The sequence below is a fragment of the Euleptes europaea genome, chromosome 12 (assembly GCF_029931775.1).
Source record: "Euleptes europaea isolate rEulEur1 chromosome 12, rEulEur1.hap1, whole genome shotgun sequence".
Lineage (NCBI taxonomy): Eukaryota > Metazoa > Chordata > Lepidosauria > Squamata > Sphaerodactylidae > Euleptes > Euleptes europaea.
In genome coordinates, this window is record NC_079323.1 from 2,098,457 (window position 1) to 2,119,024 (window position 20,568).

Consider the following 20,568-nt stretch of genomic DNA (forward strand, 5'->3'; position numbering starts at 1 on the left):
AGTAAATATACCACTTGAGAGAAATGGCCATTAGGGTTGCCAACTTTTTTCTCACCCTCCTGTGCCTTTACCAACAGTGTAATCTGTGGGCATTACTAAGTAATAGGGTTTTCTGTCCATGGAATTTAAAGTTTCATCTGCTGATTTTTGTAGCTGAAGCGGCTTGTAGAGACACAGGAACGGGCTGGCGTGGCTCCTTTTTGGTTAGTTGGTAACCCTGTTGGGAAACTGGTATTTTGTAGTCTGGCTGTCTTGTTTTTGGTCATGTGTTTTTGTAGCTCTCTATTGAAACTCAAAATACACACAAGAAAGCATTCACGCAGCTAACGAAAGGTTTTATGGACAATTACGCTGTCTCGAGTCGACTTTCCAAGATCCTATGGAGAGATGCTTTTTTTTAACTAGAAAATTATATCTCAGGCCTCCTTCTCTAGCTTTAATTATGCTTGTTAATTTGACTAGTTTGGCTGTGTGTCAGTTTTTCGGTATCCGGCCATCAGCCGCTTTTATTTCAGAGGTTTCCCATTTAGCTGCTAATTCTAGCCTGCCTTCTCTTGGCAAAGCACCCGATAATTCCTCTTCAGATGTGCTTACATAGACGTGCAGGTTCAGTACAGAACATTGACTTCAGTCCTCTGCGTTTTCCTACCTGGGTGGAAATCCTGGTGAAATTAGTCTAGCTGATGTCCAAATTTCCATCCTATCCAGCATCTTTGGGTGGGGGGGAGGAGAAGGAGAAGGAGAAGAAGAGAAGGAGGAGGAGTTGGAGTTGGTTTTTGTATGCTGACTTTCTCAACCACTTAAGGAAGAATTAAACCAGCTTACAATCACCTTCCCTTCCCCTCCCCACAACAGTCACCCTGTGAGGCAGGTGAGGCTGAGAGAGCTCTAAGAGAGCTGTGACTAGCCCAAGGTCACCCAGCTGGCTTCATGTGGAGGAGTGGGGAAACCAAACCAGTTCACCAGATTAGCGTCTGCCGCTCATGTGCACATGAGCACATGAAGCTGCCTTGTACTGAATCAGACCCTTGGTCCATCAATGTCAGTATTGTCTACTCTGACTGGCAGTGGCTCTCCAGGGTCTCAGGCAGAGGTTTTTCACATCATCTACTGCCTGGTCCTTTTAACTGGAGATGCCGGGGATTGAACCTGGGACTTTCTGCATGCCAAGCAGATGCTCTACCACTGAGCCATAGCCCCTCCCTCTGTGGAGGAGTGGGGAATCAAACCCGGTTCTCCAGATTGGGGTCCACCATTCCAAACCACCCCTCTTAACCACTACATCATGCTGGCTCTCGAGTCCATAAGTCCATTCCTGCCCTTCTTGGGGGATTTGTGGAAGCATCAACCCATCCCGGTGTTTTCTGCCTGCACCTGGGACTGTCTGCCACCAGAAGTGGACCGACCTTTTAACCCATGGGGAAAATTCCTGATGGGCATCTGCCTTGAAAGGCCACTGGTAACCAGGGGCATGCTTTATTTATTTATTTGAAACATTTATACGCCTCCTCTCCAGACAGATGCTTCAGGCGGCCTACAAAATAAAAGATAAACTCCTAAAAATGTAAATTCATTCAAATTAACAACTGTTAAAATCTGGCAGATAACACCCAACAGCATAAAGGCACATAAAAACCCAAAGAGGAATTGGGTGATCCTCAAGTTTTGGCAATGACTTGGGGGGGGGGGGCGTCTTAGAATCATAGAGTTGGAAGGGGCCATAGAGGCCATCTAGTCCAACTCCCTGCTCAATACAAGATCAGCCTAGAGCACTGGTTCCCAACCAGGGGTCCGTGGACAACTAAATTAAGGTCCACGAAAGAAAGTTATAAACCCATAATAAATTAATATTTTCAATTAAAAGTTTTCTATTATAAATATATATATATATATATATATTCAAATATTATTCTAAGTTTAATGTTTAACTAACAGTTATGATTAAAGTTTATTTTCAAATTCTCGGAATTTTTATTTTGAACCTTGGGGTCCCTGCACCGAACTAAAAAGTCCTAGTGGTCCCTGGTCAAAAAAAGGTTGGGAACCACTGGCCTAGAGCATCCCTGACAAGTGCTTGTCCAGCCTTTTTTTGAAGACTGCCAAAGAGGGGGAGCTCACCACCTCCCTAGGCAGCCAATTCCTCTGTCGAACAACTCTTACTGTAAAAACATTTTTCCTAATATCCTTTCTACCCACAATTTAAACCCATTATTACGGGTCCTCTCCTCTGCTGCCAACAGGAACAGCTCCCTGCCCTCCTCTAAGTGGCAGCCCTTCAAATACTTAGAGGGAGCAAATCCTGTCCCCCCTCAACTTCCTCCAGACTGACCATTCCCAATCCCAAGTCCCTCAACCTTTCCTGGCAGGGCTGGGTCTCCAGATCCCCATCATCCTCGACCCTCTCCTGGGCACCCGCAGAGGGGGTCAGCTCCGTTCAGCATGTTGTAACGTCCTACTCTGCCACGGGGTTCTTGGTGCAGTTCTTGGTCTAGCAAGACAACCAACTCTGGAGTAAATTGGGCTGAGCTTTGTGGCAGTTACTTCCCAGTGAACACGCGTGGGATCTTAGTCGCCGATACTTAGTAGTATCAGAGAAGGCAGGAGTCTTCCTCTTTCCATGTCCCTAGTGTTATAAATCTGCCATGCTTCCCTCCCTCATAAGGAAGGCGCTCCGGGTTCAGGTGGCTCTTTCCTGACTCTTCTTGAGATGCAGCCACCCCAATTGCTGGCGCGTGTTGTTCTCGAGGGGCCGGGGGATTCCCCCCAGGGCAAGGCTTCCTCCCTGGGTGCCAAGGTCCCCCGTGCCCATGACCCCCATGCCCGTCCCGAGAAGCTCTTTGCAGAAGGCAGCTCCTGCCGACATCTCTCTCTTTTTTTTTAAATAAATTTTATTGGTTTTTTAAAACTATAAATTCTCCATAATTTTGACAACAGTGTAAAAATAATATCACAATCACAATTATATTGAATGTTGTCTTAATTACCATTAAACATAAAGAAAAATAAAGCGACTTCCCCATCACCTCCATCTACCTCTTAATAAAGTGTTATTATCCTTCGTTAACATATACTGATCCTAGCATTAATTTCATTCTAAAGTTTCATGTTATATATAATTTTACATTTTGGATCAGAATAAAAAGTAACCTTCCATTATTCCCAGATCTTGTACATTGTTACAGTGATTCCTTCAATTCTCCCCTCTAGTTTCTCCAACTCCACCAGTTCTAACAGTAAAATGATTTAATCCCTTTATTCTGAAACATTTGTCCCTTTCTATTTGGCTCCTGCCGACATCTCTCGGGCAGCTCCCAGGTTCCGCCACGAGGCAGCATCCCGGGGGGGCTTCGGACCTGGGGCTGCCCCTCTGCTGGCTGCAGTGGTGCCTGTCCCCCCCACCCCTACCCTCCAGCCACTATTGCTAGCAGGTGCGGCTGACAAGCCTGGTTGGTGTCTGACAGCAGCATCGGGAGAGGGAGGGGAGGGAGGAGGGCGCAGCGGAGAAGGGCTGGCGGAGGGCTGGCGGAGGCTCCTTGCTCCAGCGCCGGGCGACGGAGGAGGCGGCGAGGCAGAGAGCCGAGCATGGTCCTGATTCTGCACCACATACTCATTGCGGCCGTTCAATTTTTCAGACGGGGACAGCAGGTCTTTCTGAAGGCGGAGGAGGCGCCCCCCTGCTCGGACACTCTACAGGTAGGACACTCTTTCTTTGCTTTGCTTTTCTTTTTTGGGGGGGGGGAGGGATCCCAGATGCGGATGATCTGCTCTGTCGCATGCTCAGGATGGTGCTTTCGCCCTCTTTGGTCTGCCTTCCAAAGGGACTTTATTTTCTCCACGCCACCCTTTGCTTCCCTTTTCCTGCAACTTTTCCAGGTTCTTTCCCCCCTTTCCCCCCCCTCTCTCCCTCCCCATCTCTCTGCCCCATGCGGCTGGCTGCCCTTTTCTGACCTCCCCTGGCATCTTTCTTTCCCATCTCTGGTCTCCTCGTGGGGCAAGAGGAGAAGGAACCTGTGCTGCTTGTCTGCCTGTGCCTGTTCTCTGGCTTTTCAAACACCGTCACCGGCTTCGCTTGGCAAAGGCTTGTGGTCCCTTTTGAAAGTGGGCGCCTTCCCACAGGGCGGGGGCTGCCTCTGAATCCCCTGGCCCGGACGGTTCCTGGAGGCAGCTGCCTGCCCTCCCCACGGGTATAGGGGATCCTCTCTTCACTGCAATGCAGGCGTCTTCGGCAGAGCACCCAGGAGGGCCTTTCTCGACCCTCTGAAAGTTGCCGGATGGGACAAACTGGGTTCCGATTCTGCACTGGCTCAGTGCTGAGAATGAGATGCTGCACTCTGGGGAAAGAAGGAAGGGAAATGCAGACCCCCCCCCCATCCTTCTGCCTCCAGCCATGGACTGTATGGGGGGGGGACATGAAGCAGGAGTGGACTGACCATTTAACTCCCCGGGAAAGTTTCCGGGTGGTCTGTTGGTGGCCGAGATGAAGCCAAGCTGGCAGTGCCCCAGGAGCTGTTTGGATCGTATCTGGCCAGCAGTGTTAGATGGGCATCAGCACCTCTGTAATTTCCCCCTGCATTGCCAGGTGTGGCAGAAGGGGCAGGGGGTAGGGGCGAGCCCGTGCTAGTTGTCACTGCTTGAGGGGGGCCTTTTTAACTCCACGACCCACCCCAGGTAACTGCTGCCAGCCTCTGAGATCTCTCTGACATGGCATGTCTAATGTGCCAATACCATTCTGCAGGGGTGGCGTTGGTGCCTTTGAACCCAGCCCAATGGGCACCTCGTGGCAAGATCCGCGTTCCGCTTCCTGCGCCTTTGCAGGTTATGCTGTGCAGTTGTTTCTAGGGAGACGTCCTTGCAGAACCCGAGGGACGTGGCTGGTTGTTCCGAGTTCTAAAACCAGTGGAAATTATTTGTCTGAAGCAACATGGTTTTGGGTGGGAACGTGAAAGCTTGTGAGATTCATAGAGTTCTTCAGCAGGCAAAATGCAAAAGGGGGTTCTACTTATTTTATTTGTTTTATTTTACTTCATTTTTATTCTTTTTCCCTCCCCACTGGGGAGCCAAAGCAGCCCCCATCGCTCTCCTCTCTTCCGTTTTATCCTCACAGCAGCTTTGTGAGGTAGGCTAGGCTGAGAGTCTGTGGCTGGCCCAGGGTCACCCAGAAAGCTTCCGTGGCTGAGTGGGGATTCGAACTTGGGTCTCCCACATCCTAGTGTGATGTTCCAGCCGCTGCACTGCGCCGGCTTGGAGCAGAGTCCTGTGAAAACTATCATAGTACTGTGCAAGTGAACTTCAGGTTTTATCTCTCCTGTTAGAACTGTCACATCTGCTGTTTTACTATTCTAAGCTGTGACTGGTCTGCTTTACCCCAGTTACTTCTTCGTGCTGCCTGTTTTCTTACACCTTTAAACACGTTCTTCTCTCCTGAAATATTTACTCTCTGAGGCTGGGATGCTGCACAGCTGCATTTGCAGGCTTTTCACGTTAGCGGATCGTGAGCTCACCTTCCCTCCTCTCAAAGAGAATTTTGCAAAAACACCCCAGTTTGGCTCCAGGTCTGAGATGGTGCCGAGTTGTTTTCTGTTGTCCCAGAAGGTGGGACCACAACCAACGGGTTGAAATTAAATCCAAAGAGTTTCTGGCTAAACATTAGGAAGAACTTCCTGACAGAGCAGTTCATAGGTGGAACAGGCTTCCTCTGGAGGTGGTGAGTGCTCCTTCCCTGGAGGTTTTTAAGCAGAGGCTAGATGGCCATCTGTCAGCAAGGCTCATTCTGTGACTGACCTTAGGCAGATCATGAGAGGGAGGGCAGGAAGGGCTGTGTCAGTGTTTGACTCTCGTGGCCCTTACTTACATGCCCAGGGTAGTGCCAATCACCACTTTAAGGGATCAGGAAGCAACTTTCCTCCAGGCCAGACTGGCCAGGGATATTGGAGGTTTCTTGCCTTCCTCTGGGCATAGAGCAGAAATCACTGGGGGAGTGCAGGGGGAGGTAGTTGTGAATTTCCTGCATTGTGCAGGGGGTTGGACTAGATGACCCTTGAGGTCCCTTCCAGCTCTATGTTTCTGTTTCTGTGTTCCTCCTCTCCTTTACTGTGTCCTTACTCCAAAGAGGGAAAGCAAAGTTTGAGCACTTCCTTGCAAAATTCTCTATTGAGGCAGGTATCCTTTGCCCGTCAAGGAGGCAGTTGTGTGAAATCTCTGGTAGGGGTGTGACATTTGGCCGGGGCCATCGATTAACCTCTTCTTATCCAGGGGTTGCTCCTTGAAGTCCCCCCACAGCATCCATGCAGTGGGGCTCAGCGGCTCTCCTGCCCTGACGGGAAGGGAACGGCTTGCAATATTATAAGAAACACACAATGGAGCATCTAACGATGAATCAAGTTAAATGAAATATATGAGCGCCTGAGGGTGGAACGTGCAATATGAACCAGCGTTATTAGCCTTGAAATGTTAATGCCAGGAAAGAAGAGGAGAAACGGGGAAGGGACGATTAACCCTTTCCTTCCTGGAGGCCCCTGCCTTAGGATTCCTTTTGAAATTGCTGTTTTCCCCCAACTCGACTCTGAGACCAGAAGCAGGTCCTATGGTGGTGGTGGTGGTGGGTTTGCAGAGGAGAATCAGGGGGTGCAGGAAGCACTCAGCAACTCCCCCCACTTGCCAGTTCTAAAAATGCCCCCCGTTGCTTTACCTTGGAATAGCCACTGGAAGGGTGGTAGATTCAGGACAGACATGAGAAAGTAACTTCTTCACACAGCGCATTGTTAAACTGTGGAACTCGCTGCCACCGGATGTGGTGACGGCCACCAACTTCAAAGGCTTTAAAAGGGGAATGGACAAATTTACAGAGGACGGGGCTATCAGTGGCTACTAGTTATAATGGATATATATGCTCCTTCCAGTTCCAGATACTTCTTTGTATCAGTTGCTGGGGAACACTGGTAGGGTGATGCTGTGGCAGGCAGCTGGTTGGCCACTGGGTGAGTCAGGATGCTGGACTGGATGGACCCTCTCTGGTCTGATCCAGCAGGGCTCTTTTTACATTCTTAGGGGAAGGCCTCAATGCCCAGTTGCTGGACCTCCAGAGGAACTGGTTGGCCTCTGTGTGAGGCAGGATGCTGGACTAGTTGGACCCTCACTGGTCCTGACCCAGCAGGGCTCTTCTGAGTCTCTTCTCAGGGGAAGGCCTCAGCCTCGGTGCCCTGTCGCTGGACCTCCAGAGGAGCTGGTTGGCCCCTGTGTGAGACGGGATGTTGGACTGGTTGGACCCTCACTGATCTGATCCAGCAGGGCTCTTCTTGTGTTCTTATGAAAATGCAGGTTTGGGAAAGTTTGCTGAAGTAAAATGTCCCTTGTCTGTCTCAAGCCACGAAAAGTTCGGACCCTGATTGGGTGGAAAGGCAGCATGAAAACATTTTAAATAAATGAAATAAATAAAAGATCTCTGGGATGCTTCCGATAAACACTGAGGCTTGAGCTGCAATATTTAGCAGCCTCTTTGAGTTCTGCAGGTTGGAGACAAAACACTGCTTTGTGTGCTTGAGGCGTATCCACAGAGAACGTGGCTGCAACATTTCCCAGTGGGATGTTCCAGCTTCCAGAAGAAAACTGTGAACTGGTGTTGGACTCTACTGTTCCAGTATAAAGAATAGGGATTGCATCATAGAGGTGCCAGTGGCTAGAATGATGGCATTAGGCTAGGATTGGGGGGACCCGAGTTCGAATCCCCACTCTGCTATGAGGTTCTCTGGGTGATCATGGATCCATCGCAGTGGCTGACCCCAGCCTGAAATGGGGAGGAGAGAGCCATTGGTGTGTGAGAGAGGGCACCTTGGCCATCTTCTGGGCATGGAGTAGAGGTCACTGGGGGTGTGTGGGGTAGTGTGAATTTCCTGCATTGTGCAGGAGGTTGGACTAGATGACCCTGGTGGTCCCTTCCAACTCTATGATTCTATTCTATTCTATTCTATTCTATTCTATTCTATTCTATTCTATTCTATTCTATTCTATTCTATTCTGTGTGGTTGGGCAGGTTCTTACAGCACTGCACCGGGGGGGGGGGGTGTCATTGGCAGGCACATGCACTCATGCACACATACATACAGTTGCACCATAGCCCCAGCATTATTGTCCTGACTGTTCTTTCAAATGGTCAGTCCTTTGACTGGATCCTCACACGTGCACAATTCAGAAAGCAAAGAACGAATTGCATCATGCAGCAGTCTCTTGTTTGGCAAGGGTGTGTGTGCTTATGGAAATCCATGACAAGTCAGTCATCTGCCTCCTGGAAAACTGACAGGTTGCGTTGACAAATGCCGATTGGCCTGAGCGGACGGGACAGAGCGGGCAGGGAAGAAACCTGAACCTGGCAGCCTGGCTGCGCACAGGCGTGTAAGACATGCCAAAGGCATGAGGACTTCATAGGGCAGAGGTGAGCCCCGGCGGCGCCGGCCTCCTCTTCGGAGGACACTGCTGCTGACGGGTGTGAGTTTCACATGTTGGTGTCTCTTTCACAGGAGGGTGCCAATTGGGAGGGACCTGGGGCCAACGATGAGATCCCACTTACAGGCAAGCCTCTGTTTGCCTCTCTTGATGGCAGATGCTTCTGGTATGCATTTGTTCGGCAATTCCCCCCCCCCACCACCACCACATTTTAATATTTGCAAACAGAGAAAGAGACTAAGGGCGGCTGAGCAAGCAGAAGAAGAAGAGTTGGTTTTTATATGCCGACTTTCTCTACCTTTTAAGGAGAATCAAACCAGCTTACAATTGCCTTCTTTTCCCCACAACAGGCACCCTGTGAGGGAGGTGGGGCCGAGAGCTGTGACTAGCCCAAGGTCACTCAGCTGGCTTCATGTGGAGGAGTGGGGAATCGAACCCGGTTCTCCAGGTTAGAGTCCGCCACTCATGTGGAGGATATTAATTCATAGGGTTGCCATGAGTCAGAAGTGACTTGATGGCACTTCACACACACCCCGGGTCTGTCTCGGTTGTTCCTTGGAATTACAAAGCAGCATTTCAAGGGGTGGGGACTTGAGCTTGGAGACCGCTGGTGCATAGATTCTCAACAGGAAAGTGTGGGTTCAGAGAGCAACGAACCTCAGGTAAAACTCCCATGCATAAATGGCCTTAGTGAAATTCTCTCCTCTGTCCTACAGGATGCCTCCTTTGGTCTACAGGAGATGTGGGGGGAGGGTCCTCTTTTCCCCCTCGCAGAACTAGGAGTGACTGGCCCAACCCCTGGGGTTTGTGTGTGTGAGAGGCGGGGGGAAGGCACAGCTAGTCACAACAGGTGGCTCTGGGCTGTCGTAGTTTATTAATTGGACTACCTCCAAACTTTGCATGTTGACGTTCGCTGTCATTTCGCAAGGCATTTGGCGCATGCTGCCAATTGCTACGCCTACCTTATTGACCTGGGTTCGGGAATGCCTGTGAAGGTCCGTCCGCCAGGCCTGATGCAGTCAGTTCTGCCAGTCAACGTGTCTCGAACTCAGCACTCAAGTGTAAGACACGGGGCATCTAACATATAGACGATGCATCTGTCCACTCAATGGGCAAACAGCAGTTCCAGGGAGACTACTCGAGATTAGAAAAATGACCACAACAAATCCAGTGGGACCATATGTAACGTCCTGGGCTGCAAACAAGCCCATAGGCATGTGTAGGGTTGCCAACCTCCAGGTACTAGCTGGAGATCTCCTGCTATTACAACTGATCTCCAGCCGATCAGTTCCCATGGACAAAATGGCCACTTTGGCAATTGGACTCTATGGCATCGAAGTCCCTCCCCAAACCCTGCCCTCCTCAGGCTCTGCCCCAAAAACCTCCCGCAGGTGGCGAAGAGGGACCTGGCAACCCTAGGCATGTGGGGTCGAGTCCTCCCTTATCTGTGGGTTCCTTGAGTCACATGAACACACAATACTTGCCTTATACTGATTCAGACCATAAGTCAATCAAGGTCAGTATTGCCTATTCAGACGGGCAGCAGCTCTCTAGTGCAAGGGTGTCAAGCATAAGATCTGTGGGCTGGATCCAACCTCTTGAGAGCTCTTATTCGGGAATCTGGCTCGCGAGCCAGCCGAGGCAACCCCCACCCCCCACCCCACTCCTGACCTGGGCTGGCAAGGCATAGCCCAGCCTGACCAAGTGACATTTACACATCAGCTACTGCCTGGTCCTTTTTTTAACTGGAGATGTCAGGGATTGAACTTGGGACCTTTTGCATGTCTCTTCCATAGAGCCACAGCCCCTCCCCATGCCGCTCCAGGGTCTCAGCCAGAGGTCTTTCGCATCACCTACTGCCTGGTCCGTTTCAGCGGAGATGCCAGGGATTGAACCTGGGGTCTTCTGCATGCCAAGCATGCCCTGAGCCAGGGCTCCTCCCCAGAACCATCCAGGATTGAGTCATGGCTCTTGGCCCCAGTTCATAGACGGGGTAATTGGCACCCTCCCTGCAAATGTTTTGTCAATTTAAAACGGGGACTCGCAGTGCCTTCTTCCCACTTCTGTGGGGAGGGGATGCCGAGGGGATCCCGCACATCTCAGAAGGACAGCTCGGTGAGAAGGTCAACCAACCCCTGACCCACCCACCCCCCTTCCGCAATTCTGTTTTCTTGTCCCGCTGCCTTCCCTCTCTCTTTGCCTTCTCAGGCTCCCTGGCTGCATTCTCTCCTTGGAGTGGTGGAGTCTGATCTGGAGTCTGATCTGGAGAACCGGGTTTGATTCCCGCCCCTCCACATGAGCAGCGGAGGCTAATCTGGTGAACTGGATTTGTTTCCCCACTCCTACACACGAAGCCAGCTGGGTGATCTTGGACTAGTCACACTCTCTCAGCCCCACCTACCTCACAGAGTGTCTGTTGTGGGGAGGGGAAGGTGATTGTGAGCCAGTTTGAGTCTCCCTTAAGTGGTAGAGAAAGTCGGCATATAAATCTTCTTCTTCTTCTTCTTCTTCTTCTTCTTCTTCTTCTTCTTCTTCTTCTTCTTCTCCTCCTCCTCCTCCTCCTCCTCCTCCTCCTCCTCCTCCTCCTCCTCCTCCTCCTCCTCCAAAGGACACAGGTGCTGGGGACGTTCGGTCTCCCCCCCCCATCCTTGTCCACCAGGGATTCAGTTCTATTCTAGCAACTGGCAGGCGTTGCCACCCTGCTAGGGGGAAAAGCCAGAGGAGCCCCAGGAAGTGGGCAGGGTTGGCACGCAGACAACAGCCACGGCCCTTGGGGTGGTTTGTTTGTTTTCCTCTCTGCCGTGAGCGCTATTTTATGGCCCTGCGGGACAGAGGCGGACGCATGCCGAGGGGATCCCGCAAGCTGTCCACAGTGGACAGAGTCCAGAGATGCCGAGGCAGAAGAGAAGGGAGCAGATGCCCCCCCTTTTTTTGCAAAAGAGGATTTGGTCATAGACCACATCACACTTAGGCAACGTGGTGAGCGGCTGAGGCATGGACTGACCTCTCCTGTTTCCATCTGTTGATGGTGTTGCACGGGTAACTCCTGTTATGTTTGCTAGCAAGGAGAGAGCCAGTGTGGTGTAGTGGTTAAGAGCGGTGGTTTGGAGTGGTGGACTCTGACCTGGAGAACCAGGTTTGATTCCCCTCCTGTTGTGGGGAGGGGAAGGGAAGGTGACTGTAAGCCGGCTTGATTCTCCCTTAAGTGGTAGAGAAAGTCGGCATATAAAAACCAACCCTTCCTCTTCTTCATCCTGACGGGAGGGAGAGGAGGGAGGAAGGCATGTATATTGCAGGGGACTTGGGACTAAATATGGAGAGCTGCTGCCGGTCTGAGTAGACAATACTGACCTTGATGGACCAGGGGTCTGATTCAGTATAAGGCCGCTTCAAGGAGGTTGTTCTGAGAGCTCAAGAATTGCTTGGGTTAAACGAGAGCCTGCCTTTTTGGACAGTCTGTTCAAAATGGCTAGTAACTGAGTGGTATGTTTTAAAAATACTCTGCTATTTAAAGTTGTTGTTGAGTAATCAGGGATCAAAATCTTGTAGCCATAGATACAAGCTTGGAGAAATAGCCGAGCAGGTAGCGGATTGGTGTCTAGAGCAGGGGTCCCCCACCTGTTTGAGCCTACAGGCTCCTTTGGGATTCTCACGCAGGGTGGTGGGCGCAACCACAAAACGGCCACCGCGGGAGGCAGAGGCGCAAACACACACACACACACACACACACACACACACACACACACACCGAGGAAGTTCAAGTGCAGGAGACAAAAGGAGTAATTTTAAAAAACACACTGGGAAGAAGAAGACGAGTTGGTTTTTATATGCCAACTTTCTCTACCACTTAAGGAAGAATCAAACCGGCTTACAATCACCTTCCCTTCCCCTTCCCACAGCAGACACCCTGTGAGGTAGGTAGGGCTGAGAGAGCTGTGACTAGCCTAAGGTCACCCAGCTGGCTTCTTGTGGAGGAGTGGGGAAACCAACCTAGGTCACCAGATGTGTAGGAGTGGGGAATCAAACCCGGTTCTCCAGATCAGAGTCCACAGCTCCAAACCACTGCTCTTAACCACTACACCATGCTGGCGTAACAGTAAGCCACCACTTGGTGGGCGCCAGGAAAGGTGTGGGTAGGGGTGCCCACAGGCACCATGTAAGAGACCCCTGCTCTAGAGGCTTCTTCCTGGTTCCCTCGCAGGGAAAGTTTGGGCCGCTCCAGCTCAGACTTAGGCGGACATTCATGATGAAAAATGCCCCACATGTTCTCGGCAGCTGGGTCGCAGCGCAGCCAAGCCCTCTCCAGCTCTCAGGTGCCGCCCTTGAACGCTCCATCTGGGCGCATGGCTGCAGTGCGGGAAGCTTTTCCTGCGTCTGGTTCAGACGGTGTTTCGCTGTCTGTCTCTTCGAGGCCGGTCACACGCTAGGAGGCGGTATGGCGCTGTGGCAGCCAGTTCTGCTTAGCAAGCCGGAAAAGTGTGTGGTTGTGTTTCTGTGTGCGTGTGTGTGTGTGTGTGTGTGTTTGGGGAGGGCTGCAGGGTCTTAGAGGAGCCCCACGCCTCCTCCCTTTGTAAACCAGCAATGACCTGGTCAGTGGCGTTCAGGAGTCTCACCACAGTGATATTGACGCACTTCTGCACATGGAGCGAAAGGGTTCGGAGGCCTCTGAAAGATGAGACGACCATGGGGCGGAGAGAAATCAGAAGCCGGGCGGTTTGAATGTCCCAAGGGGCTGTCAGGGTCTCCTGCTGACTTGTGTTTTTGCCCGGACGGGGAGCAGCCTCCCGGCCTGCGGATTTCACATCTGGCCAGAGGACATGGGTCCACAGAAGCAGAGCCCAGATGTTGCGCTTTCTCTCCTGGGAATTTGCCCGCCTGTCAGGATCCCACCTGTTTGCACGGGCTGGAAAATGCACGTCTGTCCGATCCCTTGGATGAAGTCACGGGGGTGTCGGGCGGCATCGTTCAGGGTTGCCTGGCATCCTGTGCTAGGGTTGCCAACCTCCAGGTACTAGCTGGAGATCTGCTATTACAACTGATCTCCAGCCAACAGAGATAAGTTCACCCGGAGAAAATGGCCGCTTTGGAAGGTGGACGCTATGTAGGGTTGCCAACCTCCAGGTGGTGGCTGGAGATTTTCTGCTATTACAACTGATCTCTAGCTGATAGAGATCAGTTCACCTGGAGAAAATTGCCTCTTTGGCAATTGGACTCTATGGCATTGAAGTCCTCAGCCTCTTGCCCTGCATCTGGTATCCAAAGAGATGTTCTGGGCACAATGAGGAGTTCCCTGCACTGATGCTTTGTAGGCCTCATCATGCTCTTGTGGGAGATCACTGGGATCATCTCCTGGGACCTCCCACCACCCTAGTCCCAGCCAAACCCCCGTGCCGACGTTGCAGGGGCTTGGCCAGAACCCAGGCAGGAACAGCGTGAGTCCAGGAGGCGATTCTGGTGTGGCAAAGTGTCTTGAACCAGCCCTGGGTAGACTGCCTCTGAACAGGGAGGTTCTGCTTAGCTATCCTGGCTAATTGTTGTTGGCTCTCTTGACCAGGAATTCCTTTAAAAAAATTTCCAAGCCAGTGCCCATAACCATACCACAGTGACTGAAAATCCCACAATTAGAGTCTGGGTAGAAACTGATCTCTGTGAATTCCACGGTCCCCAGTTCAAATCTCCAGTTAGCCCCAGTAGCTGGCCTAAGGTAAATCTCACTCTCTTAGCTGTCGGCTCCACCTGCTATCTGGTGGTAATAATACAGGGTTGCTGTCAGGATTACAATGAAGCATGGTGTATAATTGAACGTCTGACCGTAGTATTAATTCTGCATTGCGTGAAAGAAGCGCTTTCTTTCTGTGGCTCTGAATCTGCCGCCCGTCAATTTTATCGGGTAACTTCCAAATTCCATGGCGATAGATCACGATGGGCAGCCGTGATTGTCTGTCTGCAGCAGGAGAAAAGAGCAAGAGTCCAGGAACAACTTAAAGGCCAACAAAATTCCTGGCAGGGTGAGAGCTTTCGTGAGTCACAGCTCGCAGATATCTGAAGAAGTGCGCAGTGACTCATGAAAGCTCATCCCCTGCCAGAAATTCTGTTAGTCTTTAAGTTGCTACTGGATTCAAAACTCCAGTTTTGCAAGGAAGGAAGGCAAACCGTTTTCTCCCTCTCTGCTTTCTCTTGGTTTTTATAGGTGCGGATTTTAATTCTTGGCTATGATGGCTAAAAGCCCCCGGTTAGGTCTGTCCTCTGTATGTGTCTCCCAGTCTCTTTTAGACAGGTGTGCCCGTGGCCAGCTGACTTCCAGTGGAAAGGAGTTCTACGGGCTTATTAAGGAAAGACGTGTTTCTCATGACTGCTTTGTGGGGAAGTTGGAAGCATGTCATTATGTGTGGGCTAGGAAAACATGATGTGGTCATGTTTCAGAGGGTAGCTGTGTTGGTCTGCAGTAAAACATCTAGATTTGAGTCCAGGAGCACATTGGAGACCAACAAGATTTGGAGGGGAAGAGCTTTCGAGAGTCAGATCTGCTTAAAGGAGCTTGGACCCTTGGAAGGTCTAAGGTGCTAGACTCACCTAGACCTCACCGAGAGTACTGTGTTCAGCTTTGGGCACCATGATTTAAGAAGGACGTAGACAAGCTGGAACATGTCCAGAGGAGGGCAATGAAGATGGTGAGGGGTCTGGAGACCAAGTCCTAGGAGGCTGAAGGAGCTGGGTATGTTTAGCCTGGAGAGGAGAAGGCTGAGAGGGGATATGATAACCATCTTCAAGGACTTGAGGGGCTGTGATATGGAGGAGGGTGCCGACTCCGAGTTGTTTTCTGTTGCCCCAGAAGGCTGGACCAGAACCAACGGGTTGAAATTAAATCAAAAGAGCTTCCAAATTTTCTAACAGAGTGGTTCCTCGGTGGAACAGGCTTCCTCAGGAGGTGGTGAGCTCTTCTTCCCTGGAGGTTTTTAAGCAGAGGCTAGATGGCCATCTGTCAGCAAGGCTGATTCTGTGAACTTAGGCAGATCATGAGAGGGAGGGCAGAAAGGGTGTGTTCAGCTCTCCTGGCCCTTTCTTGCATGCCCAGGGAAATGCTGATCTCCACTTCGGGGTCAGAAAGCAATTTTCCCCCAGGCCAGATTGCCCAGGGATCCTGGAGGGTTTTCCCCCATCTTCTGGGCATGGAGTAAGGGGTCACTGGGGACGTGGGGGGGGGAGGTAGATGTGAATTTCCTGCATTGTGAAGGGGGTTGGACTAGATGACCCTGGAGGTCCCAACTCTATGATTCTATGACTCAAATCTTTTTGTATGGTCTTTTTGAGGAATGTATTTGCACCACTGGAGTAGACCACCAGACTCCAAACTAGTTTGCAAAATTCCTGCCCTCTGCCCACCTCAGTCCATTCCTGACCTGCATATTGGAATTTCTCTGAGGCTGGAGCAGCATGAAGGGATGGAAGTTGTGGAGGTCTTTAACCCTTTCCTCACTCCTGGCCGTCCTCCATAATTCATGCTTGGAACCCTGAAGGGGTTCCTTTCGCCCCAGTGGGGCCGGAGCTGGAGAACCAGCACTCCAGATCTGGAAGAAGAGGAGATCCCCCCACACCCAGCTGTGCCAGGCCCCCAGAGGGTTAGGCGGTGCCGGCATGCCCATCCAGGGAGATGAAGGGGGAGGGGTGTCTTTCTCGCACGTGCCCCGTCCTTGCCTGCCTGCCAAGCGTGCATCAGAACGGAGGCAGCTGCTCTCTGGGTGGGAACTGCCTCGCAAACAACAGAGATTCCGGCTGGAGACTGGAGGAAATGGGCAGGACAAGTCTCTTGCGCTGGAGAGCAGCACAACCCGGCTCTACGTAGGCTTAGCACTTTCCAGGATTTCACGAGGCAGGCCGGACCGCTGGGAATGGGCTCCGAAGATGGACGACTGTCCCACAAGTGTAAGGGGCTTATTATTATTATTATTATTTTTAAACCGGTGTCTTCTGGATGAAGGGTGAATCTCCGGAATGCATATGTCTCTTTAACTCAAACTGTCCTTGCTTTGGCGTTTCTTTTATATTTGTTTTTTAAACCTGAACATCTTTTAAAACATCTTTGCTCTCCCCTTTCCTTTTCATCCTTGCTTATTGTTCAATCTTGCCGATGGCTTCATTCAAATTTTGTTTTTGTGTGTTCTTTTTAGGGGGAGGGTACGCGTGCATGTGTGGACGGCCGTGAAACGGTGGTATGGTGCAGGGGGCTTAATTCAAGTGTTTTCCTGTGATCTCTTTTGGGGGGTATGTTTGCATGTGTGGACGGCCGCCGAATGGCGGAATGGTGTGTATTATTCTGTTGGAGAGGCTTGGCTTAGGATCTTTTCCCCGCATGCCCCGCAGTTGCTGGGTTTCCTGCTCATGGAATAGGATCCTTTCAACTTGTGTATCCCCCGCCCCACCCCATAATTGTCTGTTCCCCCCATTGTTAGCTTGACTGTCAGTTCTAAGAGGGGAAGGTGTGCGCCCCAGAGTCAATCTGCCTCTGGACCTCTTGGCTCCCCTGATATGGTGTACATTTCCCAGAATTTCCAGATACCGGCTTGGAGTTTGTGGGAGCCGTATGGCACCTACTGAAGTAGGATGCACACAGCTCGGCTTTCTCGTTGTGATTCTAGAAAGGCGCCGGGGTGCTTCTGACAGGGCCAGTTTTGACTCTGACACGGTGCTTTTGCTTCGTGCTGTGGGTCTGACCCATTGCTTTACTGAGGGTTAAAATGAAATGTGGGTTTCTCAGTTGATCAGCTGATGATAGGAGGTGGTGGTGGTGGTGTAGGAAGGGCTTTTTTGTGTAGCTTGGCTGGCTGGCTTGAGCGATCTGTCCACCACGGGGCACCTGGGCGGAGTGTCCCAGGAGAACTTCTGCACTCTACATAATAACCTGGATGCATTTGAAGCGGAGATGGCGGGTGGTGGAGGCGAAGTGTGGAGGACTGCTTTCCCCATTCGTGTTTTCCTACAAAGGTACCTTCTGGATGAGAATGTGGCCTCTGTAACCAAGATGTTTTGTTGCTCGTCTTTGCACGCCGCGCACATGTGTTTGTGTGTGTTCACTGACATATGCTGGATGTCACAGCAAAGTGGAGAGTCGGTGGAATCTTCCTGGAGGGGGTGGTGCGTGAAGGGCCCTGCAGGAGAGTATAGGAGGGTGAGAAGAGGAGGGGGCCGCTCACCTGTGCAGGTCACCTGGACTCCTGGAGTGGGCCGTTTGCCAGAAAGGAGCAGAGAGGAATTAAACAGAGATCTGTTGGGGCAAAAAAATTACCGGGATGGAGGAGGTCTGTAGTGGGGAAACAGTGAGCACTTGAACACACATGAAGGGGGAGGGGCTGTGGCCCAGTGGTAGAGCATCTGCTTGGCATGCAGAAGGTCCCAGGTTCAATCCCCGACATCTCCAGTTAAAGGGACCAGGCAAGTAGGTGATGTGAAAGACCTCCGCCTGAGACCCTGGAGAGCAGCTGCCAGTCTGAGTAGACAATACTGACTTTGATGGACTGAGGGTCTGATTCAGTAGAAGGCAGCTTCATGTGTTCATGTGAAGCTGCCTTATCCTGAAACTGACCATTGTTCCATCAAGGTCAGTGTTGTCTACTCAGACCAGCAGCGGCTCTCCAGGGTCTCAGGCAGGGGTCTTTCTTTCTCATCGCCTACTGGCCTGGTCCCTTTAACTGGAGATGCTGTGGTTTGGACCTGGGACCTTCTGCCTGCCAAGCAGATGCTCTACCACTGAGCCACGGCCCCTCCCCAAACACACATGAAGCTGCCTTCTACTGAATCAAACCCTTGGTCCATCAAGGTCAGTATTGTCTACTCAGAATGGCAGCGACTCTCCAGGGTCTCAGGCAGGGGTCTTTCTCATCACCGAATGCCTGGTCCTTTAACTGGAGATGTTGGGTATTGTACCTTCTGCATGCCAAGCAGATTCTCTGCCACTGAGCCACGGCTCCTTTGAGAAAGGGGTTAAGCACCCCCCCATGTGCAAACACAAACACACAGACACACTGTTCCTCTCAGAATTGCCCCCGCACCAAAACTGCTTCTCATTTAGAGGGAAAAGGTCCTTGGATCTTCATTTTCATGCATTTGCATGCAACGAGGTGTTTGCTTCTCGGCACACAAAAGATGCATTATGCCCTGAAGAGGCTCTTTGCCCCCTACAAGGCTGTCCAGGTACAGTGGCATTCATCAAAGCCAGCAGGTAATAGGTAAGGGGGTGGGTGCTCACCCCCACACACTTGCCAACAGGTTGGGGAGGGCATGCTCAATGGCCATTCCCTGTTCCTGTTGCACCTTGGGAGAAACCCTTCTGACAGTAATTCACGTTTACCTTGGTGAATACCAGATAGGTGTCTCCGTGCGTTATCATGTTACTCCTCCTCTGTGGTTCTCCCCTCCTTCGTTTCAGCCTTGCTACAACCTTGTGTGGTAGGTGAAGCGGAGTTTGTTCGACGGCTTTGAGGTCTCCCAGTGGGCTTCATGGGTGGGTGGGGATTTGAACCTGGGTCCTCCCCAGCCCTAATGGAGGAGGGGCCTGGCATCTTGTACCCCTTCAGATGGCAAGTGGGGGCTTGCGTGGTTGTGTGGAAGAAATGGTGAACAAAAACCCAATTCACAGGAACTTGACACGTTCAAGGGCAGGCCAAGAGAGAAGGACGCTCATGGAGCTGCCTTCTTCTGAATCAGACCCCCCTCGGTCCATCAAATCAGTATTGTCTTCTCAGATGGGCAGCGGCTCTCCCTGGTCTCAGGCAGAGGTCTTTCATATCACCTAGTGCCTGGCCCTTTTAATTGGAGGTGTTGGGGATGGAACCTGGGACCTTCTGCATGCCAAGCAGATGCCCTGCCACTGAGCTACGGCTACGGTGGTGGCCGGGGGGGTCGACCCAGATTCAAATGGCTGTGATATTCCCAAGTGAACATGGGCCTCAGTCATACTCTCCCATTCTGTTCTACCTCACAGGGTTGTTTGGAGGATAAAACAGAAGAGACCAGAATTATGTATGTATCCCTGATTTCCTTGGAAGAAATGAGAGTTAAAAGGTGGTAGATAGGTTGATGGATGCATGATCTAGCTGCCCTTCAGGAATCCTCAGCAGTCTAGGCTTAAAAGAAGCAAGTTTCTAGTCCTTTTGTATGTGGGCCTGATATTGCCACCATTACGCACAGAAGGGCTGTGGTTTTCATAGCAGGAGGCAGACCTGGAACTAGAGAGATGCGCGCTCCCCCTGACACACGCAATTTGGTGTAATTCTTAGCAAGAGTAGGAAGCCATGCATTTCCATCACTGGCTCAGACAGCAGCTGCAGGGTACGGAAAGTTGGTTAGCTGTAGTCAAGAATAATACTTGGCATTTGTACAGAGAATGTGCAGCGCATGTCACTTATATTCCTATCCCATGAGAGCATGGTATAGTGGTTGGAACGTCAGCCTAGGGCAGAGGAGACCTGGGTTCAACTCCCTGCCCTCAACTCTGGAACTCCCAGTGCGGCCTTGGCAAAGTCTCTCTCCTTTCTCTTCCAGTCTTCTCTGCCTTACAGGGTTGTTGAGGAGGAACCAGGGTGAGAGCCGGTTTGGTGTGGTGGTTGGACTAGGATCTGGGAGACTCAGGTTCGAATCTTCACTCTCCCATGGGAGCTCACAGGGTAACCTTGGACCATTCACACACTTTCATCCTAACCTACCTCACAGGATTGTTGTGAGGACAATAGAGGGGAGGGGAGGGATATAAGCTGCTTTGGTTTTCCATTGGGGTGAGAGGTGGAGTATAAATGAAGTAAATAAATAAGGAACATGGAAACGGGATTTATACCATCCTGAGCTCCCTAGATAAAATTGCAATCATTTTTACAACAACCAGGCAAGGTAGGGCAGCGTTATTATGCCCTTCTTTCAGAGCAAAGATTGCCTAAGGCTCAATAATGAATTCCCAGCACTGCTGAGATTTGAACTGGGAGCTTTCTGAGTTACACTCAGATGCCAGCTCTCTTGTGCAGCCTCACTCCTGCTGATTCCTGGTTTGCTGGGAAGGAAAGTGCAGAAAAGAGCGACCAAAATGATCAGGGGAGTAGAGCGACTTCCCTAAGAGGAGCGGTTAAAATGCTCAGGCTGTTT

The 20,568-nt window shown here is 51.2% G+C and overlaps 1 protein-coding gene across 1 annotated transcript in view; it reads left to right on the forward strand.

Annotated features, from left to right (window-relative positions):
- Nucleotides 1–20,568, forward strand: part of PDE2A (phosphodiesterase 2A) — a 313,135-nt gene that overhangs the window by 97,060 nt on the left and 195,507 nt on the right. The window contains exon 2 of the mRNA XM_056858812.1: nucleotides 3,633–3,693. Coding sequence (XP_056714790.1) covers nucleotides 3,633–3,693 — 61 coding nt within the window. The remainder of the gene's footprint in view (nucleotides 1–3,632; nucleotides 3,694–20,568) is intronic.